This window comes from Parasteatoda tepidariorum, chromosome 1 (genome assembly GCF_982258835.1).
Source record: "Parasteatoda tepidariorum strain Cologne lab strain chromosome 1, Ptep-v5.0, whole genome shotgun sequence".
Lineage (NCBI taxonomy): Eukaryota > Metazoa > Arthropoda > Arachnida > Araneae > Theridiidae > Parasteatoda > Parasteatoda tepidariorum.
Genome location: NC_141755.1, coordinates 62,709,353 through 62,735,191, shown reverse-complemented (window position 1 = coordinate 62,735,191; position 25,839 = coordinate 62,709,353). Strand labels below are relative to the sequence as shown.

General features: G+C 29.7%; 2 protein-coding genes across 2 annotated transcripts in view; one reads left to right on the top strand and one right to left on the bottom strand.

Annotated features, from left to right (window-relative positions):
* Window positions 1-366: 366 nt before the first annotated feature.
* On the bottom strand, window positions 367-25,839 carry LOC147816480 (cytochrome P450 2J4-like). The gene is made up of 8 exons (XM_087165256.1): window positions 25,430-25,839; window positions 11,151-11,275; window positions 9,308-9,414; window positions 8,375-8,673; window positions 7,477-7,595; window positions 6,005-6,260; window positions 4,080-4,270; window positions 367-622 (listed from the first exon to the last, which is right to left on the bottom strand). Exons 1-8 carry the CDS (start codon window positions 25,642-25,644, stop codon window positions 444-446), a joined length of 1,491 nt encoding a protein of 496 aa, XP_087021382.1. The 5' UTR covers window positions 25,645-25,839; the 3' UTR covers window positions 367-443.
* Window positions 2,184-25,839, top strand: part of LOC147816479 (uncharacterized) — a 50,731-nt gene continuing 27,075 nt past the window's right edge. Inside the window, exons 1-2 of the mRNA XM_087165257.1 lie at window positions 2,184-2,289; window positions 6,477-6,533. Of these exons, the coding sequence (XP_087021383.1) occupies window positions 2,219-2,289; window positions 6,477-6,533 (128 nt within the window). The 5' untranslated portion in view covers window positions 2,184-2,218. The remainder of the gene's footprint in view (window positions 2,290-6,476; window positions 6,534-25,839) is intronic.

The window sequence follows — 25,839 nt, the reverse complement described above, 5'->3', positions numbered from 1 at the left end:
AAGCAAACACATTGCATGTTAGTTATCTCAATTATTACTACATTAATAGTGACAATTGCGACATAAAATTAGTGATGACAATATTTATTATTGTTTATAATAAAAGATGTAGAAAAAATACAATCAAAAGTTTTTGCTTTAAACAAAAACATAGAACTGAGATAGTTGGTTGTTTAATGTGTATTGTCTGTATATGTTCTTTAATCCTCTATACAAATATTATATTCTGAAAAGTTACACAGAAGGAAAAACCTATTTGTCTGATTCCGGTGAAAATAATATAAATAAATGAGGGGGGGGGGCTATTGTAAGAGTTTGTTTGAAATTGTTGTATTGTGAATGAAAATATGGAATCTGCAATACACATAGAAAAAATATTACTTTATTCATAAATATCCTTGCTTTAGCGTTGCTGAAAAATTAATGAACAAGAAGTAGTCCCTCTAGTCTCGGGGAACAAATCTTAACTCTTGTCTGTAGGGAGAAAAAGTGAGTCCGACTTCCCCTTCCAGAACTGGAAGATGATCTTCTAATGGAAGAATTTCATATTTTTGAAGAATGGAAACCAGATACCTGAAGATCTCCATCATTGCAATCGATTCTCCCGGACAATTCCGTCGACCTTTAAAGAAAGAAAGACTGTTCTGATATGCTGGGAACTAAATAAGTTATATTAGATTCACTAACATCGTATGTGGTTTCTCAATAAGGTTTGTTCAAAAAGTAATGTCGCTGATTTTATTAGGAAGCAAATACGTGTCTGTTGGAATCGATGAATGGAGCACTCAACTAACGCATGTTTGGTCACTTAGTCATATCTCACCATTGAAAGAGTAAGAGCAGTCATTCCTGAATTCTTTTTTTCAATTCCAGTGCAAGCTATCAAGCTGGATGAATTACCATCAAGTTTTGCGTGAAACTCAGCAAGTCTATAGAGGAAAATTTTCCCTTGATTAAGAAGGCTACTAGTGATAATTGTTTATCGAAATGGCAAGTCTACCGCAAGTGGTTTAAGGCAATTTGTAAAGACAATGTAGAGGCTAATGATCAAGCCGATAGCTTTGGAAGCCATCGATGAGATCAAACCTACAAAAATGTAACGCGTAGAAGCTAGAACTCAAACTATCAGATGAGAGTTCGTTCGATGACACAGACATTAAGCGTTTCGATGTAAATTCTCCTTGACAACGATTTTTGCTGTTTTGCCTTTTTCATTGCCAATTTTCCAGCCAATTAAAGATTCCGATGTTTCTCTGCTGCCTTAAAATTTTGACATCGATCCCCACCAGGCTTCTACTGTTTAGTGGTAAAAAAATTCAATCGAAGGATACCTCTTCGAGATTCGAGAATCACGATTCTGAAAGTTATTCGATAGAAGACCAATCCTGACGTATCGGTGTCTGAAAGATCTTGCTAGAAGTGATCTATCAACTATAAGAAGTTTATGCAAAACATTTTAATGTGTTAATATTCGGCTTGGGGATAATGCTTCTAGAACAAACCCAAACCTTTATCATCGATTAAAACGTGAACATTGTGATTGTCTTGTTGATTATTTAGAAGCCATTATGCAGACACTAATGGGTATTGTGTAAACTGATGAGTCATATTGAGGTGAAAGTGATGGCTAAGAGGGACAAAAGCATGTAACTGCTATCCTGCATAACGGTGCACTATGTCTTTTGCTACATTTCGCTATAGTTAATTACCCACTCACGATAAACAAAGCTGCTTAACGTAGCATAACGTTCCCGCAATATTGCAAAGAAAATATTAACCAAAAAATCATTTAAAAGATATTTTAAAACTGAAAACTAGCTCTGGTCGTTTCATTATATTTTTCCTAAAGGCTTAAGTGTGCAATTAGTGATCGCAAAAGCACGTAACTTTCTATACAAAAAAGATACAAAGTATACAAATTTTTCCTTTTTTTAATATTTTAAAAATATTCAAAGTACTTAGATGGGAGAAGTTCGATGCATTCAACAGTTAAAAACTTTTTTGAAAAACAATGATTACCATTCAACTTAAAAAAAATTTCATTTAAATTGCCTGAAATTGATAACTCAATATTATCAACTACTACTAATAATACTACTATAATTTAGTAGAAAAAGATTGCCGATATAATCTAAAATACTTCCATATTAAAATTAGAGTTCTTTATATTTAGGCAGTAGACGGGCAGTTTGAGATTTCGACTCCTTATAGTACAATCATGGTTACGACACTGTATTTTGAGCAAAGCAGTGACATAGAATCTGCCAGTGTTATGTTTGACTTTGTGGAGTGAGTAGCTACACTTTTCTATTTTTCGCTTTCTATTTATAGCTTTTTCGATTTTATGTAAATGCCGCATATTGTTGACCTATTGCTAGTTAATAATTAGTTTCTTATAAAAAATGCTCTAAGCAAATATTTCAACAAATTGAGAAAATTACTATATTGTCACTTTCAAGAATAATAATTTGGTTAAAAGCAAAGCTTAATGCAATTATGTCGATTAAAAAATGATTGGCAATCCGAATTTGAAACTGAAAGGAGGAAAAGTAAATGAAGTAAATGAATGCTAAGTCAAAGTCAGGAATTAATCATGGAAAACCTGATTAAAAGGGAATGGTCTAACTCCTGTATCATCCCGTCAAATAAAACAAATAATTTTAAAATCAGGTATAGAATTTCCAAAAAGTCAGATCTTAAAATTCGATTCCTCAAGAATTATTCGACCAATTTGGCTCAAATTTTGTATTTTGATATGCAAAATTCCATTCTTAAATTACATTAGTAAAATTAACATTAAAGGTTCTAAAGTTTGGAACTACCTAATTTGGACCAAACTAAGGGAACCATATTTCCCGGATTACGGTTACTCCTATATTTCGGGGGTTGGAAATCCGAATCCGTCAAAAAAAAAGGTATTTTTATTCAGAGAAAGTGCGTTTTTGTGTCAGATTTCGTACCCTGAAATATCGTCAGCTTCTATTAATTAGCATATTTGTAATTACCCACCTTCCGAGCCATTAAAATTGAGTCCTAGATAGTAAAAATCCTATCATTAGATCAGAAGTTATTTAGGGTGGTCCTTTCTTTAGCACACAGCATATCTAAAAAGCAACTTCTAAAATTATAACTGGAATCAGAATCTAATCTAATAAATTTTAAGTAGAGCTGATAGCTAAGGCGCAATAAAAATTTAGAAGCTTTTCCAAAAATTGTGGAGCAATATCGATTTTATTAGCTTAGAAAATGTAATAACATGACTTAAGTAAATTGAGAAATTTCACACTCTCGCGTTACAAACTTTTATTAATTCTATCCATAAAAATAAAAGGAAAACCTACGTGGTGCAATTTTCTTAAACTTTAATAATGTGATGAATTTAATCATATTTTCATTCAAGTTGAACCATGATACTGTTAAATCAAGTTTAAAAAGGGCGATAATTGTTGTTTAGCACCATATTAAGGTTGAAGCGAATTTGAGGGATATTTTGGTTCAGTACTCTCTAAAATTTCAAACAATTTATGTTTTCACTTTACAGGGATTTTTATTAGGTAAAGTATGCAATTATTATTACTTTTTTAAATTTTTATTTAAAAATAGTGAATTATTGAATGCGAAAAAATAAATACCACGAAACTGTACTGAATAAAAATTTTAAACTTCTAACAGAAAATAAAGGTCACACAATTTACTATGAATTTCAAAATTTTTGTGATGTTAATCCTGAGTTGATAATGGAAACAATAAATTGTATTGAAGTAACATATATATACATGGTTATTCATAATTCCCTCCGCCTGAAAACGCCATTTTTCTTTACTACAACTGACTTCAGTGGTACATGTTACTGCCATCTACCGGCAACTGCTTAAATTAAAACTTGAATACTTCCGGAATAATTTCATATGCTCTTTTTTGCCATATTCATCTTCGTCTTTTAACTATAACGCTTCGAAACTTCGGAGGGAATTATGAATAACCCTGTATATCAATTATATTATGTATCAATTATAATATATATCGATTATATTACATCAATTATACTTCAATTACATAGAAACAAAAAGCTATTATACCTAATGAAAATGGTACGTAGCTTTCCGGCTTCTTTTTATTTAAAGTTCCATCTTCTAAAAGAAATCTTTCCGGCTCAAACTTTTCCGGTTCAGGCCAGTATTTTGGATCATTATGAAGAGCCCATGCATTTGAAATGACAAAAGCTCCTTTTGGAATGTGAAAATCTTCTATCTTTGTGTCTTCTCTTGCCCTGAAGAATTTAAAGTCAAATGAATTGGGGTTTGAAATTAAACCATTTCAAGTTCATCATTGAAATCCATATTTAAGTAACTAGATGAGTAATTTTAATAAAATAAGTTATAACGTTACGGGTTATAGATTTATTATAGATATTAACGATCTTCTAAACTAAAAATAGTCTGTTTGATTATAGTATAATTACTTAAAATAACTTAATGGGAGGAACTGTGGTGGTTCAGAGAATAAAGGGCTTGCCTCTTAATGAGGTGTCCCGGGTTCAAATCCCAGCGATGGCTGGTCGATGCGAATTCCGCATCTGTTTCGCCCCAACCACAGCGCTGACGTAAAATATCCTTAGTGGTAGACGGATTTAGGGTTACAGCTCCCTTGCCACCAAGTTGACCATAAGAGGTATTCGTGCTTTTTTTCCTCGTGTGACATAAATGCGGATTAGTCGCATCAGAAGTCCTCCACGATTGCAAATTTCTCCCAATACTTCATACAGGAGCTTCTTTGTCTTCTGGATAGGGTTCAAAATTACAAGGCGATGGAGTTGAACATTGGTTGTAGCCGTAAAGTTGTTGGACTGGCTGTTTAAAGACGGTTATAAAAATAATAGACAAAAATACGATGAGAGGAGAACAGCAGTAGCTCAAGCGCTTACCTCCTAATGAAACGCCCCTGGCTCGAATCTCATCAATGGTTAGTCGATACTGTTATTGAAATGGAATTCAGAGATCAGTGGATCGGAGAATGACATAATTATTAGTACATTAAACAGTTAGTAATACATTTGGAACGTACAGTGGGACAGGACGAATAGGGAAAAAAACATCTGAGTTAAGAATTAATTTGTATTCATAGCCTTTTAGGGGCAAACTTAGCGTCCACTCAAGAGTATTTTGATTGCATGCAGACGCAGAAGAAAGCTGCTTCAAATAAATGCAATTAGAGTATTTCTACAACAAAAACAAATTCTGCTCCCAGCTAATACCGAACAAGGCGCTGACCTAAAGTACCCTCAGTGGTTAGAATACAATTGCTGTCTGGTTAACCATGGGAGGTTTTGAGATTTTCTTCAAGTAACGCAAATGCGGGCTAGTTCCATAAAAAAGTCATCCATCAAGGCCAGTTTGCCAAAATGCTCGATTCAGGAATTTCCTTGCCTTCTGAGTTTGGTTCATTAAACAAGACTGTGAAGTTGAACATGATATTTAACCATAAAAAGGGGTAAGCTGTTTAATGCCAATAATAAAATAAAATGGTAGAGTAAATAATGGCGTTAGAGTTTTCCTCAGTTTAAACATAACTTAAATATGGCTCAAACATATTTTCGGGTGGAATATTTCTAGAATGTAAAACCGTATTCAAAAAATTTATTCCTGACGTTAAACGAGGCAACGATATGATAGTTTTCTGATTTATTCCTGTATAGCGAAACGATGGAAACAATTACAATAGTTTTTTTACATCAAGCCACTTAACATCTCTGGTTACGTATAAAATGCAAATTAGTTGATTTTGCATTTCGGCTCTACTCAATTATTCTCAACTGTAAACGTATGAAGAAAATAAAAATTGGTTAGACGGTTGCCAATTTTTATCATCGCAAAATCCAGCAGTGCGTTTAGTTGTTAGAGTTTCCAAGGAAATAATGGTCTAATATTTCAAATAAGCTGAAAAAAAATTTAAATGCCATGATTATATTTAACAGTTTGCAAGAGATGCAAGAATGAGGTTGTACCTATGCGAAAGTCCTAATGGTGATACGGTTCTCCATCGTTGACCTTCCATTACTGTAGCGTAAGCGTAAGGAAGCTTTTTTGCATCAGACCATCGACATTTTCCATCTTTACCTAAAACTCCTCGTATCTCATCCCGGCAATTTTTTTGAACTTCGGGAAAAGACGCCATACTGACAAATAACCACAGCAGGGACGTTCTGATCGTTTCACTACCGGCATGTATCATAGCTTGAGCATTAGCAATAAGACTATTTACTGCAAGGAAAGGAAATTGTGAAATAATTAACTGAACTGTCAATCGGCACGTTTTTGTTAATGATACAAATTAATGAAAATTACGATGTTTTATACAGTCCAAACAATGTATGAAAAAAATTATACTGGCTTAAGGATCTGGTTTCTAGTGATGTAGTAAAATAGAGTTTTTAGAATAAAATCTCAAATGAACTTAGATATTTATTTTCATTATAGATCTTGTATCACAAGAGCACCTCATGGCTTTTTTATTCAACACAGGAAGATTAAAATGTAAATATTTCCTGTTTTTTCATTAAAAAAATCAATTAACAAATATCAATATCAATTAAATAATAAGAGGTTTCTGATGCTTAAGCATTACAAGACAGAATTCTTTAGAAGATTATTCGCAAAATTTAATATTTATTTTTTAAATTTTCTAGTGTTTATTATTCAACTTCCTATATTTTACATAATAGCTTTTACATAATAGAAAGTACATCACTTGAATCAGCTTGTTAGGATACTTATTTATCGGCCTTCGTTAAATTTAATGTGCTCAACTCAATTAATGTGCACTCGCAGGTTGTTGGGCTACCAAAGCGGATGAGATATATCCCTTCTGTAGAGGATCAAAACTGTGATGACATGTCCTCGGATCATCCTCAGGTATGTTTCACAGAAAGTCACCAATAGCCCATTGTGCAGTTCTAGTGTGACGTAAATAAAGTACTACCACTACAAAAAAAAAGGTACCACCACTACTTAAAATTACTTGTGTTTGATTTTTCAACCCAATGTAGTTCTCTGAGTATAAAGTTCATTTTATAAATTTAATGTTATAAATAAATATTTAATTTGGGAAGATTTTTTTTAAATTTATTATTATTTTTCACAATATACCTGGTTTTATCCAACCAGATAAGTTGAAACCAAATGTTAGCATATTTTCAAAAAATAAATTCACATTTCAAAATAAATAATATTTATTTTTTTGGAATTAAAAAGCTAATTAAACATTCAAATATATATGTAAGCAATTTCCTAAATATAGTTGTGTTGTAAAAAAAAAATTAAAGCTGGTTTTTAAAGCTATTAGCGTTTTTAATAGAAACTGATTTTGGTTATTTTTTGCTCAATCTAAAAATGGCATTAAAAATTCCAAGATGGCAATTTAGAATGCATGCAAAATTGTTTCTGGTTAGTCCTTTGATTTACTCATTGCCTACATTACCAGAGAAATTGCTTTCTTCGTTTTTTTCTTCCAATGACTTCATTAGTTTCAAGTATCCATCGATGAAAACTAATTCTTCTGAATTTTCAAAGTTCGATTTTCTTAATTCTACTTCTTTTCTATAAATGTAAATGAATTTCAGCATTGAAAATGATAATATGAGCTTGAATATATATATATATATATATGAGAATAATATATATCTTATAGTAATATAAGAAGAGTAAAATGATCACAAATAGCCAATCACAGAACACTTGCGGTTAGTAACAAACAAAACAGCCAATTAAAATTGAGAACGCATGTGTGTGAAAAGGTAATAATTTTTAATAATGCTTCTCGCCAAAATGTTACAACTAAACTTACCATCTAAAGCTGAGTGGATCCAGTTTTTCCTCATTCATTTCATTATGGTTTTGGTTGTGATCAGTATAAAATTAACAAAAGTTGTAAAGATATTGCTTTCCTTTAAATATTTTTGTATCCTTAATTTAAAGTTATTTTCCAGTACTGCTATTATTAGCGAAAACGTTAATTTATGGTTGTAAACTCATGAAATTTGTTTGGACAATGTAATGTTATAAGAATATAAATGTTATTTTAAAAAATGATTACTTCGAAAAATCACTTCTGTTCACCAAGAGATCTAATTGTTTATAATACTAATAAATAGTAATATTTGGACGTTGGAAGTAGAGGCACAAGCGTAAGCAAACATAATTTCTTTTAGTATATATATGTTAAAATGAATATATATATATATATATATATATATATATATATATATATATATATATATATATATATATATATATATATATATATATATATATATATATATATATATATATATATATATATATATATATAATGCATATGCTGAAAATTTTATGCTTACCTCATAAAATCATATAGCTTCTTCATATTGTTATACGGAATTCTAAGTTTTGAGAAACCAGTTTTTGCCAAAAACTTCATGAGATCTGGGAAATAGGTTACCGCTCCAGCCTGTCCAAGTGCTGAAAGACCATCTACTGCTTCGTTTATCATTTTAATCTGAGAATCACCAGTCGGTATGCGTCTTCCCAAAACCATGCTAGTCATGTTATTTGATACACTGTGAGAGAGGTAGTCATGCAAATCAACTGGTTTTCCATCAAATTCAGATATACTTTTGAGAAAACTTTCAATTTCAGCCTACAACATTACAGCGTTTACATGCGTTAGTATACATGCGTTAGATTTGTAAACTAATTAAAAAATATGGAAGAACAGTAAAAAGATACTTTTTTTCAGTTATAAAAGAAATTTATATGATATTTGCTTCCTAGAAAACCAACTTATCAGATTTCAATTTTACTTAAACCTTTGTGAAATAGTTGTTAAAACGCGAATGAGAGGGAATCGCCAAGTCCTGTTTATACGGCCAGTCCTGTCCTGCCTGTTTATACGCCCTATTCTGTGTAACCAAGTCCTGTTTTTACAGCCCAAATTCTGGGACCAAGAGTGATTGAAATTTGTTTTGTTTGGATCATGTAAACGATTATCCGTGCTCTTGGTCTAAGCCCTAGGATAATAGTAGAGCATGTTCTATTTTTCAACATCCAAGTGACGGTTACTTTACTCTACTTCAAGTAGTGTAAAAAAACATTGTCCAGAAATACTAGAACTAAGAGATTTGCATGGCGTTACACTACATCACTTTCGTGTAAAGTAGTTGCTACCATTTCCGAGGCGGAAGTGTCCTAAAAAACTTTTATTAATGGGACGAAACATAAGTCATCAATGTGAGATTGACATGCCTTTAAAAATGAAGAAATTTTTAACTTACATCTAAATCGTCTTCCCATCTTGTTTTCCCCATACCTATATCTTTTATGACTCTCATAACATACCGTCGCTCTTCAATCCATTCCTTACCATTGCTTGCAACAAAACCTTTGAAATATAAGAAAAAAAGAATTACGTAGACAAGTTTAAGCAAAATTTAATTTTGTAGCATATTAAGTTGAAAGTTGAATAGCATTTCAGTTGAAAGTAAGTAAAATGCAAATATTAAAGTAGAAAAATTGTAAAAAAAAATTTCCATATTAAAAAGTTGAAAAAACATCGCAAAATCTCGTTTGGGAGTTCAACTTTTTATTCTGGTATGCAAAATGTATAAAGTCATTAACTTGAAATTACGATACAGAGTTCCTTCACATAAGTTGGAATGTTAATTAACTATAAGTTAATTAAATACACAGCTGTATCGCACATCGAATTAATTGAAATATAATTCTTTCTCATCGACTTCTTTTATTTAACTTAGATTTATTATTTGTCTATGTATTTTATTGTAATCGTAATATATTTTTGTTTTGTGTACCTGGCAAAATTCAATGCATATTTTTTTGTTTGTGTTGTACATGGTTTCGTGCCTGTCTTTGTGTTAAATTTCTGCGTAAATATATAGTGAAAGAATTGAAATCTTAGAGAAAGAGTCTTTGTGAAAGAATTTAGAACGTGTTATTCAAGAGAATTGATACTTGACGGGCTAAGCTCTCGAAATAAAATGGGAAGTACAGTTGTGAACGTAAACAAATGCCACGTTTCTACAACCAATCAGGATCGAGACCCATGCTACGTCACTTACAGGTATCCCATTGAAATTTCCAGAACAGTTATTCAATTCAATTTTGTAGACTTGGATTAAGAATGGAAAAGTTTCGATTTTATTTTCGAACGTCTCAAACTCCCTTGTTTATATCATTGTTCTAGTAACATAAGTTTGTTAGATATTTTTTAATCAATTCCTTCGATAAGATATAACTTTTGAAGCTTCAAATCTTTGAACATTATTTTTATTTATTTTATTCAGTCAAATTTAGTGGTTAGCTTAGGTAGCATCATTGTCGTATTAAGCATACTTTTGGCCGTTTCAGATAAATCTTTATTTGGAAAGATTGTAGGGATATTTATCTCAGAAAAATGAATAAAATCGTTTAGGAAAAACTTATTTATTAGGTAAATATAAAATAGAATATGACCACATTCAACAGTATAAAAATTAAGAAAAGAAGTCTCTTAAAGGGATCAAGAAAATCATTCTCTTCACATCGAGAATATTATGTGAAGATTAATTATTCAATGGTTGGGACTGACAAATTCAATCGCCAATAATTCCAAATTGAAAGTAAATCATGTCATGTCATGGGAAGAGATCCATGGTTGACGATTTATCGAAAGATAACAAAGCCAAAAATAAAGCCAACCCCCCATAATTAATATTAAATTTGAAAATAATTTGGCGAAAGGGAATCGCTAAAAAGACTGAGAATTAGTATAACCATGTAACTGAAACATATTTTGCAGTTAGAAATAAAGAATAAAGAGTTATAAATAGATTTTTGTTTTCGATTTAGTCGCGACAGTAAATTAATGAGTCTTACATTAGTACTGAAATAAAAAGTTAGCCGTTACATTGATTGTGAAGAAAAGAATTTAATATTTTATATTCGCTTTTTGAAATGCAATAAAATTAAACAATTGGTTTAATTTAATCAAAATTCGATTAAGAATGATTAAAAAAAATAAGTTAAAGAAATTAAAGAAATTTTAAAAGCTTGGAAATACGTAATGTATATTGTGGCATCACATTATTATTTCTTTAAAAAAAAATTACGAATACTTACCTAAGCCACCCGGATGGAAATCAAAAAATTTTGGGGGTCTGTCAAGAATTACTGGATTAGAGAAAGCGTCTTTTACTGATTCATAATTGTTGAGTACAACAACATAACTTCTTCCCATATATAGCCTGTAAAAATATCTATTCAATTTTATTAGATTAAGAAAAAAAGGTTTTGAAACCAGAACTACAATTAAAATATTGATATTGTTAACCCAATCAGTTACAAATATTTCAATTATATTTCATCAAATCTGCAAAAATCTATTGAAATCAAAATTTTTAAGGGGTTCCAATCCAAATTATTCGAAAATCCTACATTGTTATGTACGTTAAAATTAGTATTCCAATTTAGCTTAACATACAAATATTTTTGCAGAACAATGCTTAACTCAAAATGCTTCGAGTTACCTCAATTCGCGATCGCAACGAACTATAGGGGGCGTTGTTGTATGAGACGCTTACCTGCGATTTCCATATGAACCGTCATTCAGTTACTCTGGAGATGTCGTTAATGTAGCGTGTAGCATTGCAACGTTCCTTCTTTAATGTGGCTTATTAAATTTAAAAAAGAAAAATGCTTGATCTTCTTTCTTGTACAACCGAAAACAAAATGGTATCTCTTTTTATTAGAGAAGGAATATCCAAAACACATCGGAAAAATATTTGTACATTAACAGAAAAAAATATGTATATTCTTATAAGAGTTAAAACCTAATGCCCGAGAAATAGTATTACTAAATGTAATGATATAACATGAAAGGCCCATTTAAACTTTACATTCTATAGTTTTAAGAATCATATTAGTTCAAAAATTAAAATGAACAAAAAGTATACATAAGCCTCATAATTTTATGAAATTTAATTTTGTAAACAACGTTTTTTGACAACAATTTTTATCAAAAAATTTCAAGTTTCAATAAAAATCATTATTTAGAAACTAAGAAACGTAAAATAAAGAATGCTGACGAAACAAAAACAAAAAAAAAAAAAAACAATTCTTTTTTGTCGCCATTTTTAGTGCTACGAATATTCGTCTTTGGGATTTGCCAAAAACAAAACAAGATGCAATTTTATTTTTTCAGGAGGGAAATATTTTACCGAAAAAACGAAAATGTACCAATTCCCACAACATAAGACTTTATCTTGGCAAACGTACGTTTTGGAAATGTTATTTCATTTGGAATCTTATTCATCAGAGTTCATATGGCGATATGATTGTTTTGAATCTATGCTAAACTCTATATCGGCTCATTTTCCACCGAAATCCAATTAACTATTTTGATTTTAAATAAAGTGTTTTATTTTATGAACTGTCGCAAAAATTTTAAGTGTAGATTGGCGGCACTTAAAAACCGCCAAATCTGTAGCGGCGGTGGCGTTAATACGTCGTAAGTACCGAATTTTTATTCCATACTTTTCTGAATCATATTATTTCAAACATTGGAATATACAAGAAGTATACATAACCACATAATGTTATAGCATTTAATTTTTCAAAAGTATTTTGAGAACAATTTTTATCAAAAAATTATAAACTAAAAAACGGAAAATAAAGAATTCTTAGGATAAAAAAAACGATTTTAAGAATTATTAACATTGAAATAAAAACTTTCATATTGTTTCTTTTTTTATTATTCTTATAGTTCTTAATCAGACGTAAAAAACCATTCTGTAGAGAACCATCATCAAATGAAAAAAAAATATTTACAAGCAAATTTTTTATTGTAAAAATCATTGCACTTACCTGATTTATGATTCCCGGAGAATTCCAAAATGATAAGTTCCTTGTTTGAAAACTTTATTCTCAAATAATAGATACATAGTTTATACCTTCATTACTTTTAGATAACATACTACACAGCAAAATTTTATAATTGATATGAATTTGAATATGTAGCTAAAAACAGAATAGCTGAATTCTAGTTGAACTTATTCTTTCAAAATTAAAAAAAACTTACCAAGAAAACGATTTAAATTAATTAAGAATCAGCACAAATGGCACTATTTCAAGTAACTTGGATAATTTTTTATTGTTGTTTTCCGAATTATATGGATACAGAAATATATACTATTCTATAACGAAGAAGAATATGCTATAACTATTACAATTCTGTATGTTCTGAATTCATATTTATTCACTGGAATGACGAAAGCAATGTTGACTTCACTTTAATTCGTAATGAATTGAAGACAGAAGAAATGCATTTTACCTTAATACACACATCTGTAACAGTATCCGAAATCGGAAGTCATCATCAGTTGCAAGTTTGTTGATAATAGAAATTAAAAATTATTGAGGAATTTTTCTTCAAATGTTTGGCGTGTTCTGTTCCTGAAAGATTTACTAATATTCTGGAGATTTTTTTCAAGTTCTTCGGCCTTTTCCTTAGGGAAATTTTGTTTCTTATTTGCTGCTAAAAAATGGCGTCTGATTCAGCCAATGACTTTGATGGAACTAAATGAAAACGTGATAAATTAATGTCCGATATTTACAGGCTCCCGCTAGACGGCGTACTCGAGCGTTGCGATCGCGAATAAGATATTGTAGAAGCGACACAGACATTGCAGCCGATATTGATATTTATAACTCCGGAATTAATAATAAATTCTCAAATAACATCCAACATTACGATAAAAATATTTTTTAAAAAATCGTTTTCAGTTTAATTATTAGTCCTTTTGAAAAATTGTTTTTGTTTTAAAATTAATTATATTTTACAAATGATAAAAGAAAATAAGACATTATATTTTAAATTATGAAATACAATTTTGTTTAGAAATGTTACATAATTGTTCAAAATTTTTATCTTGGGAAAGAAATTTTTTTTTAACATAATGTTATTATCTTTTTTAAATTCGCGATCGCAACGAACTATAGGGGGCGTTGTTGTATGAGACTAATACCTGCGATTTCTATATGAACAGTCATTAGAGACGGTCAACAGTCTCTAGAGACGTCGTTAATGTAGCACGTAGCATTGCAACGTTCCTTCTTTATTGTGGCTAATTAAATTTAAAAAAGAAAAATGCTTCATATTCTTTCCTATGCAAACGAAAACAAAATGGTATCTCTTTTTATTAGAGAAGGAATATCCAAAACACATCGGAAAAATATTTGTACATTAACAGAAAAAAATATGTATATTCTTATAAGAGTTTAAACCTAATGCCCGAGAAATAGTATTACTAAATTTAATGATATAACATGAAAGGCCCATTTAACTTTACATTCTATAGTTTTAAGAATCATTACTTCAAAAATTAAAATGAACAAAAAGTATACATAAGCCTCATAATTTTATGAAATTTAATTTTGTAAACAAAGTTTTTTGACAGCAATTTTTATCAAAAAATTTCAAGATTCAATAAAAATCATTATTTAGAAACTAAGAAACGTAAAATAAAGAATGCTGACGAAACAAAAACAAAAAAACAATTCTTTTTTGTCGCCATTTTTAGTGCTACGAAAATTCGTCTTTGGGATTTGCCAAAAACAAAACAAGATGCAATTTTATTTTTTCAGGAGGGAAATATTTTACCGAAAAAACGAAAATGTACCAATTCCCACAACATGAAACTTTATCTTGGTAAACGTGCTTTTTGGAATTATTATTTCATTTGGAATCTTATTTATCAGAGTTCATATGGTGATATGATTGTTTTGAATCTATGCTAAACTCTATATCGGCTCATTTTCCACCGAAATCCGATTGACTATTTTGATTTTAAATAAAGTGTTTTATTTTATGAATTGTCGCAAAAATTTTAAGTGTAGATTGGTGGCACATAAAAACCGCCAAATCTGTAGCGGCGGTGGCGTTAATACGTAAGTACCGAATTTTTATTCTATACTTTTCTGAATCATATTACTTCAAACATTGGAATATACAAGAAGTATACGTAAACACATAATGTTATACCATTTAATTTTTAAAAAAAAGTATTTTGAGAACAATTTTTATCAAAAAATTATAAACTAAAAAACGGAAAATAAAGAATTCTTAGGATAAAAAAAACGATTTTAAGAATTATTAACATTGAAATAAAAACTTTCATATTGTTTCTTTTTTTATTATTCTTATAGTTCTTAATCAGACGTAAAAAACCATTCTGTAGAGAACCATCATCAAATGAAAAAAAAATATTTACAAGCAAATTTTTTATTGTAAAAATCATTGCACTTACCTGATTTATGATTCCCAGAGAATTCCAAAATGATAAGTTCCTTGTTTGAAAACTTTATTCTCAAATAATAGATACATAGTTTATACCTTCATTACTTTTAGATAACATACTACACAGCAAAATTTTATAATTGATATGAATTTGAATATGTAGCTAAAAACAGAATAGCTGAATTCTAGTTGAACTTATTCTTTCAAAATTAAAAAAAACTTACCAAGAAAACGATTTAAATTAATTAAGAATCAGCACAAATGGCACTATTTCAAGTAACTTGGATAATTTTTTATTGTTGTTTTCCGAATTATATGGATACAGAAATATATACTATTATATAACGAAGAAGAATATGCTATAACTATTACAATTCTGTATGTTCTGAATTCATATTTATTCACTGGAATGACGAAAGCAATGTTGACTTCACTTTAATTCGTAATGAATTGAAGACAGAAGAAATGCATTTTACCTTAATACACACATCTGTAACAGTATCCGAAATCGGAAGTCATCAGTTGCAAGTTTGTTGATAATAGAAATTAAAAATTATTGAGGAATTTTTCTTCAAATGTTTGGCGTGTTCTGTTCCTGAAAGATTTACTAATATTCTGGAGATTTTTTTCAAGTTCTTCGGCCTTTTCCTTAGGGAAATTTTGTTTCTTATTTGCTGCTAAAAAATGACGTCTGATTCAGTCAATGACTTTGATGGAACTAAATGAAAACGTGATAAATTAATGTCCGATATTTACAGGCTCCCGCTAGACGGCGTACTCGAGCGTTGCGATCGCGAATAAGATATTGTAGAAGCGACACAGACATTGCAGCCGATATTGATATTTATAACTCCGGAATTAATAATAAATTCTCAAATAACATCCAACATTACGATAAAAATATTTTTTAAAAAATCGTTTTCAGTTTAATTATTAGTCCTTTTGAAAAATTGTTTTTGTTTTAAAATTAATTATATTTTACAAATGATAAAAGAAAATAAGACATTATATTTTAAATTATGAAATACAATTTTCTTTAGAAATGTTACATAATTGTTCAAAATTTTTATCTTGGGAAAGAAATTTTTTTTTAATATAATGTTATTATCTTTTTTAAATTCGCGATCGCAACGAACTATAGGGGGCGTTGTATGAGACTAATACCTGCGATTTCTATATGAACAGTCATTAGAGACGGTCAACAGTCTCTAGAGACGTCGTTAATGTAGCACGTAGCATTGCAACGTTCCTTCTTTATTGTGGCTAATTAAATTTAAAAAAGAAAAATGCTTCATATTCTTTCCTATGCAAACGAAAACAAAATGGTATCTCTTTTTATTAGAGAAGGAATATCCAAAACACATCGGAAAAATATTTGTACATTAACAGAAAAAAATATGTATATTCTTATAAGAGTTTAAACCTAATGCCCGAGAAATAGTATTACTAAATTTAATGATATAACATGAAAGGCCCATTTAAACTTTACATTCTATAGTTTTAAGAATCATTACTTCAAAAATTAAAATGAACAAAAAGTATACATAAGCCTCATAATTTTATGAAATTTAATTTTGTAAACAAAGTTTTTTGACAGCAATTTTTATCAAAAAATTTCAAGATTCAATAAAAATCATTATTTAGAAACTAAGAAACGTAAAATAAAGAATGCTGACGAAACAAAAACAAAAAAACAATTCTTTTTTGTCGCCATTTTTAGTGCTACGAAAATTCGTCTTTGGGATTTGCCAAAAACAAAACAAGATGCAATTTTATTTTTTCAGGAGGGAAATATTTTACCGAAAAAACGAAAATGTACCAATTCCCACAACATGAAACTTTATCTTGGTAAACGTGCTTTTTGGAATTATTATTTCATTTGGAATCCTATTTATCAGAGTTCATATGGTGATATGATTGTTTTGAATCTATGCTAAACTCTATATCGGCTCATTTTCCACCGAAATCCGATTGACTATTTTGATTTTAAATAAAGTGTTTTATTTTATGAATTGTCGCAAAAATTTTAAGTGTAGATTGGTGGCACATAAAAACCGCCAAATCTGTAGCGGCGGTGGCGTTAATACGTAAGTACCGAATTTTTATTCTATACTTTTCTGAATCATATTACTTCAAACATTGGAATATACAAGAAGTATACGTAAACACATAATGTTATACCATTTAATTTTTAAAAAAAAGTATTTTGAGAACAATTTTTATCAAAAAATTATAAACTAAAAAACGGAAAATAAAGAATTCTTAGGATAAAAAAAACGATTTTAAGAATTATTAACATTGAAATAAAAACTTTCATATTGTTTCTTTTTTTATTATTCTTATAGTTCTTAATCAGACGTAAAAAACCATTCTGTAGAGCAGGGCTTCTTAAACTGTGGGTCGCGACCCCCAGGGGGGTCGCGAGACTACTGAAAGGGGGTCGCAAAGATCTGATACTTTTCAATCATTATAAATAAAATTTTAAAATTAGTATACACACTACGTACAAATATAAATACAAATAAAAATCATACAAAATACTATTGTAGTTTTATTATAACTATTTTTTGAAAAAAGTGGCAATGCAAAACTGTTATGTAGGGGCCTATAAATGAAAATATGGAAGTAGCATTTAAAATAATAAATACAACGCGCTCCTCGATTTTCAACTGAACGTTCGACATTGATGTCTGGCCGCCGGCGTCAGTGTTTGCAAGATAACTTAGTGATTATAAGTACCCAGACGCCGCGTCGCCTTACAGCTTACACATACAATACGGAAGCATAATCAAGCTAGGCTAGGCGAATCGGCATATTATTTTTATAAAAGAATAATAAAAAAAATTAAATGAAAGCTTCTTTTTCGGCGTCTTTGTGATACGGTGCCTTTGTGCGCTGCACACTTTGAACACGCCATGCGTCGGGGTTGATCTGATCGTAATTTGTTGTCATTGCACTGGTAAAGATTCGAGTGTAGTTATTTTTCTGTTTGTACTTCAGTTTGGACTCAGCTTTGTCTTCGTAGTGACATGTGTGTATTTACTGTGTAATTTTCAGTTGGTGTTTTTAATTATTACGTTAAAGTTCAACTACATTTTGTTTAATTATTTATTATTATTTAACCATCATGGATAAATGGCTAATTAAAATTCCAACTAATAAGTCTGCCACGCCGTCACAACCAAGTTGCAGTGCTTCAAATCCGACTTCTAGCAATACAAAAAAAAGAAAATATGACGAATCATATTTGCAGTATGGCTTCACATGCTCTTCTCACAACAATGAAGAACAACCAGTGTGCTTAATTTGCAAAGAAGTTTTGGCTGCAGAAAGCATGAAACCGTCAAAACTGCAACGACATTTGAATACTAAACATGCAACGTTATCAAAAAAGCCAATAGAATATTTTGAGCGTCTTTTGCAAACATCAAATAAAGAAAAGAACACTTTGGAGAAGTATGTTACTTTGAATGATAAATATCTATTGGCATCGTATGAAGTTTCGTATTTGATAGCAAAAACGAAAAAGCCTTTTACTATTGGAGAGCAACTTTTACTACCTGCAGCTATAAGAATGTCTGAAATTGTTCATGGAAAACAGTATGCTGCTGAAATTAGTAAAATTCCATTATCAAATGACACTGTGTCCAAAAGAATTTCAGACATTAGCAATGATCAATTTCAACAGCTTCTTATGAGGCTTAAAGACAGCTCAAAGTTTGCAATACAACTGGACGAGTCGACAGACATTTCAAAAATGGCACAGTTGTTACTTTTTGTAAGATATATTTATGAGGGAAGCATTCATGAAGATATACTGTTTTGTCGTCCTCTGGAAGGTCATACTCGTGGAAAAGATATATATAAAAAAGTAAATGAGTTTTTTGAAAAAGAAGGATTAAATTGGAAAAATTGTGTTGGTGTGTGCACGGACGGTGCTGCAGCAATGACCGGACAAGATCTTGGTTTTACAGCATTTGTTAAAGCTGGAAATGATCATATTACATTTACACATTGTATGATTCACCGAGAAGCACTTGTTGTTAAAAAAATTGCACCAGAATTAAACACTGTGTTTTTTGATGCAGTCAAAATCATTAACTTTATTAAAAGTCGAGCACTTAATAGTCGATTGTTTAAAAATTTGTGCATTGATATGGATTCGGATTATACAAGTTTATTGCTACATGCTGAAGTTAGGTGGCTATCAAGAGGTCGAAGTTTGAAACGATTATTAACTTTAAAAGATGAAGTTCTTATATTTCTAACAGAGCAAAATTCTAATTTGGCCGATTATTTTCAAGATAATTTATGGCTTCTCAAGCTATGCTATTTGGCAGATATTTTTGATAAAATCAATGATATGAATTTATCAATGCAGGGAGTCTGCGTTAATATGTTTATGTTAAAAAATAAACTTGAGGCCTTTGTTAAAAAAATTCTTATATGGAAGAACAGAGTGGAAAGTGGATCGCTCGAAATGTTTCCATTTACTGACAAGTATATAATTGGTAACAATATTTCAAAAAAAGATACTCCTATAACAAAAATTATAGTTAATCATTTGAAGGATATGGAAGTTTACATGCATAGGTATTTTCCCAATGATATCGATACACAACAATGGATTTGCAATCCATTTTCAATTGAAATGGAAGAAATTAATTTTTTAAACTTAAAAGCACAAGAAGAATTTGCCGAATTAACAAGTGATACTACCTTGCGACTTAGATTTTCTCAAGTGCCTGTGCATGAATTTTGGATAGAAATCAAATCAGAATATCCCCTACTATCGGAAATGGCAATGAACAAATTACTGCCATTTTGTACAACATATTTATGTGAATCAGCCTTTTCCACATTAACTTACATAAAATCAAAATACCGCTCAACTTTAATAAACGTTGAAAATTTATTACGATCTGCACTAACTCAAATTGAGCCTAGATTTAATTATTTGTGTAAAAATAAACAATCACATCCGTCACATTAATATTGTTTGATGTTAATAATATGTTTTTATTAAAAAAATTGTTACAAAAGTTTATTTTTTCTATTGAATATATAGATATAGTTTTATGTTTTCTTATAAAAAAAATTGTTACAAAAGTTTATTTTTTCTATTGAATAAATATATATATAGTTTTATGTCATTCTATTTATTGTGTTTTATTACGACCGATATCCCGTCAACGTTTCCAATTATATATATGTGAAATGAATGGGTACGTATTCTTTAATCCTTATTTTATTTACATTGTAAAATAGTGCGATATTACATCTACATCTACGGTTAATATATATTTCATTATATGGAGGAGGGGGTCGTTTAAAATTTCCTAAGCTTGAAGGGGGTCGCTATATAAAAAAGTTTAAGAAGCCCTGCTGTAGAGAACCATCATCAAATGAAAAAAAAATATTTACAAGCAAATTTTTTATTGTAAAAATCATTGCACTTACCTGATTTATGATTCCCGGAGAATTCCAAAATGATAAGTTCCTTGTTTGAAAACTTTATTCTCAAATAATAGATACATAGTTTATACCTTCATTACTTTTAGATAACATACTACACAGCAAAATTTTATAATTGATATGAATTTGAATATGTAGCTAAAAACAGAATAGCTGAATTCTAGTTGAACTTATTCTTTCAAAATTAAAAAAAACTTACCAAGAAAACGATTTAAATTAATTAAGAATCAGCACAAATGGCACTATTTCAAGTAACTTGGATAATTTTTTATTGTTGTTTTCCGAATTATATGGATACAGAAATATATACTATTATATAACGAAGAAGAATATGCTATAACTATTACAATTCTGTATGTTCTGAATTCATATTTATTCACTGGAATGACGAAAGCAATGTTGACTTCACTTTAATTCGTAATGAATTGAAGACAGAAGAAATGCATTTTACCTTAATACACACATCTGTAACAGTATCCGAAATCGGAAGTCATCAGTTGCAAGTTTGTTGATAATAGAAATTAAAAATTATTGAGGAATTTTTCTTCAAATGTTTGGCGTGTTCTGTTCCTGAAAGATTTACTAATATTCTGGAGATTTTTTTCAAGTTCTTCGGCCTTTTCCTTAGGGAAATTTTGTTTCTTATTTGCTGCTAAAAAATGACGTCTGATTCAGTCAATGACTTTGATGGAACTAAATGAAAACGTGATAAATTAATGTCCGATATTTACAGGCTCCCGCTAGACGGCGTACTCGAGCGTTGCGATCGCGAATAAGATATTGTAGAAGCGACACAGACATTGCAGCCGATATTGATATTTATAACTCCGGAATTAATAATAAATTCTCAAATAACATCCAACATTACGATAAAAATATTTTTTAAAAAATCGTTTTCAGTTTAATTATTAGTCCTTTTGAAAAATTGTTTTTGTTTTAAAATTAATTATATTTTACAAATGATAAAAGAAAATAAGACATTATATTTTAAATTATGAAATACAATTTTGTTTAGAAATGTTACATAATTGTTCAAAATTTTTATCTTGGGAAAGAAATTTTTTTTTTAACATAATGTTATTATCTTTTTTAAATTCGCGATCGCAACGAACTATAGGGGGCGTTGTTGTATGAGACTAATACCTGCGATTTCTATATGAACAGTCATTAGAGACGGTCAACAGTCTCTAGAGACGTCGTTAATGTAGCACGTAGCATTGCAACGTTCCTTCTTTATTGTGGCTAATTAAATTTAAAAAAGAAAAATGCTTCATATTCTTTCCTATGCAAACGAAAACAAAATGGTATCTCTTTTTATTAGAGAAGGAATATCCAAAACACATCGGAAAAATATTTGTACATTAACAGAAAAAAATATGTATATTCTTATAAGAGTTTAAACCTAATGCCCGAGAAATAGTATTACTAAATTTAATGATATAACATGAAAGGCCCATTTAAACTTTACATTCTATAGTTTTAAGAATCATTACTTCAAAAATTAAAATGAATAAAAAGTATACATAAGCCTCATAATTTTATGAAATTTAATTTTGTAAACAAAGTTTTTTGACACAATTTTTATCAAAAAATTTCAAGTTTCAATAAAAATCATTATTTAGAAACTAAGAAACGTAAAATAAAGAATGCTGACGAAACAAAAACAAAAAAACAATTCTTTTTTGTCGCCATTTTTAGTGCTACGAAAATTCGTCTTTGGGATTTGCCAAAAACAAAACAAGATGCAATTTTATTTTTTCAGGAGGGAAATATTTTACCGAAAAAACGAAAATGTACCAATTCCCACAACATGAAACTTTATCTTGGTAAACGTGCTTTTTGGAATTATTATTTCATTTGGAATCTTATTTATCAGAGTTCATATGGTGATATGATTGTTTTGAATCTATGCTAAACTCTATATCGGCTCATTTTCCACCGAAATCCGATTGACTATTTTGATTTTAAATAAAGTGTTTTATTTTATGAATTGTCGCAAAAATTTTAAGTGTAGATTGGTGGCACATAAAAACCGCCAAATCTGTAGCGGCGGTGGCGTTAATACGGAAGTACCGAATTTTTATTCTATACTTTTCTGAATCATATTACTTCAAACATTGGAATATACAAGAAGTATACGTAAACACATAATGTTATACCATTTAATTTTTAAAAAAAAGTATTTTGAGAACAATTTTTATCAAAAAATTATAAACTAAAAAACGGAAAATAAAGAATTCTTAGGATAAAAAAAACGATTTTAAGAATTCTTTACATTGAAATAAAAACTTTCATATTGTTTCTTTTTTTATTATTCATATAGTTCTTAATCAGACGTAAAAAACCATTCAGTAGAGAACCATCATCAAATGAAAAAAAAATATTTACAAGCAAATTTTTTATTGTAAAAATCATTGCACTTACCTGATTTATTCCAAAATGATAAGTTCCTTGTTTGAAAACTTTATTCTCAAATAATAGATACATAGTTTATCCCTTCAATACTTTTAGATAACATACTACACAGCAAAATTTTATAATTGATATGAATTTGAATATGTAGCTAAAAACAGAATAGCTGAATTCTAGTTGAACTTATTCTTTCAAAACTAAAAAATACTTACCAAGAAAACGATTAAAATTAATTGAGAATCAGCACAAATGGCACTATTTCAAGTAAATTGGATAATTTTTTATTGTTGTTTTCCGAATTATATGGATACAGAAATATATACTATTCTATAACGAAAAAGAATATGCTATAACTATTACAATTCTGTATGTTATGAATTCATATTTATTCACTGGAATGACGAAAGCAATGTTGACTTCACTTTAATTCGTAATGAATTGAAGACAGAAGAAATGCATTTTACCTTAATACACACATCTGTAACAGTATCCGAAATCGGAAGTCATCAGTTGTAAGTTTGTTGATAATAGAAATAAAAAATTATTGATCAATGTTTCTTCAAATGTTTGGCGTGTTCTGTTTCTGAAAGATTTACTAATATTCTGTAGATTTTTTTCAAGTTCTTCGGCCTTTTCCTTAGGGAAATTTTGTTTCTTATTTGCTGCTAAAAAATGGCGTCTGATTCAGTCAATGACTTTGATGGAACTAAATGAAAACGTGATAAATTAATGTCCGATATTTACAGGCTCCCGCTAGACGGCGTACTCGAGCGTTGCGATCGCGAATAATATCAAACAAAAACACAGTAAAAAATCGTTTGCTGAAATTATATTTCTTTTTCAGATTTTTTCAGATAGTCAAGTAGATCAAGCTCAGATTGTTTCGCTATCTGAAGTGAACTAACTGCGTTAGTAGTTTCGGGCGTTTACAAACGACAACTAGTTGTTTAAAATTTAAGAACTGTATATCCGAATCTTAAAATTAGGTATTCTAGCTTCGACAAGACTACGAAGTCCACACAAAATATAGACAAAAAAAGTCTTTAATGCAATAAAATATTAAATTTATAATGAGAGGAAACAAATGACCTTCATTTCGCTGGTTTAAAACTAAAACGACAGATCTGCAAATGTATTATACCTGCAGATGCGTCTTTTTAGTTTTGAAGCAGCGATTTGATCATATAAACAGTTGATTTTTGAAATCTCAATATGGTTTTCAAATCAATAAGTGCTCCAAAATTACTAGCTTTAGTATAAATTTTGCAATCCTTTTCATTATAATAGCTTACGGAATTCTAGTAAACAAAGTATACCCATTCAAGATTCCACATTAATATTTAAGCAAGAGAAAAAATCGCCTTCGAAATCTAATGAATCTCTTTTGAGAAAAGTTGGACTGTTACAGAAAGCAAATAGTAGTTGAAGGGCGGTTTTAGAAACCCCATCACCTTTCATCATATTCTTAAATTAAATCTTATGATTTTTAATTCCGATTTATATCCTAAGCCTTATCTTTGTAATTTTGAACCCAATCCAGAAGATAAGGGAACTCTTGGATCAAGCATTGGGATAAACTAGCTTTCGTGGAGGACTTTTTGAGGGAACTAATCCGCGTTTGAGTTACAAGGAGAGGAAAAACCACTGAAACTGTACACGGTTAGCCCGATAGCAAGGGTATTCTAATCCATGATTCGTCTTCCATTGTGAATATTTTTAAGGGAAATATAGTCTGATTTTTAAAGAAAAGTATTACGAAACTGAGTTGACTAAAGAGCTGATTAAGTTTAAATCAATTACTTTTATTTTGATTATTAAATTACACTTTTTTACAATTAAAAGCTTGGCTCCAGGAATACATTTTAAAGAAAATTTAATATGATTTTGAATAAAAGTATTACGAAGTTGAGTTGACTTAATAGAGAGAAATAAACATTTTAAAGTTTAAATATTTTCTAAGTTAAAGAGGAAAAATTATAAAGTTTATACTGTTGGAGATAATTATCTTTTACCGTGGCGTTAAGTTTCTTTTTAATAAAATAGGGATTAAGCTTTTTTTAATTATGTATTTTCCCAATGATACAGGATATTTCAGAAATTATATTCCTTGTTTCGAGGGCATTCAATAGAGAAGTTATCCAGGTCTTACCTGCACGCTACTCATCAGTAACACCAGACAAGAGATTTGATATTTTATAATATAAAATCAATGACTTACCCAAAAATATTTCCATATTTTAAACTGAGTTCTTTGAATGCTTTAAAAGGCAAATCTCCCAGAAATGGCAAATATCCCACCAATGGTAGTCCAACTGGTCCTGGTGGAAGTTTAACATAGCGCTGCTCAACATATTTATTAAAGAAATAAAATGCAGAAATTAAAATTAATAGAATCAGAATTATATCAAAAAATGAGAAAGCTGTCCCCGTCATTTCACAAAACGCGTGGAAACTATTTTTAGTCTGGTAACAAGAATAAGTTGTTTTTATCACAAATTGTGTAAAGGTTGCTTACTATCTCTTCGCAAACCTGTTTGCTGAGATAACAAGTAAACAATCAATTATGATATTTCGATATTCCTTGACTAATAATAGGAAAATTATGATTACTGAAAATTGAATTATTTA

Coding starts and splice junctions, on each gene's coding strand:
- LOC147816480 (XM_087165256.1), bottom strand. CDS start 25,644: ATGACGGGGACAGCTTTCTCATTTTTTGATATAATTCTGATTCTATTA. Junction 6,261..7,476: donor CGAAGAAAGCAATTTCTCTG/GTAATGTAGGCA, acceptor CTTTCCTTGCAG/TAAATAGTCTTATTGCTAAT. Junction 4,271..6,004: donor CCATTAGGACTTTCGCATAG/GTACAACCTCAT, acceptor TAAATTCTTCAG/GGCAAGAGAAGACACAAAGA.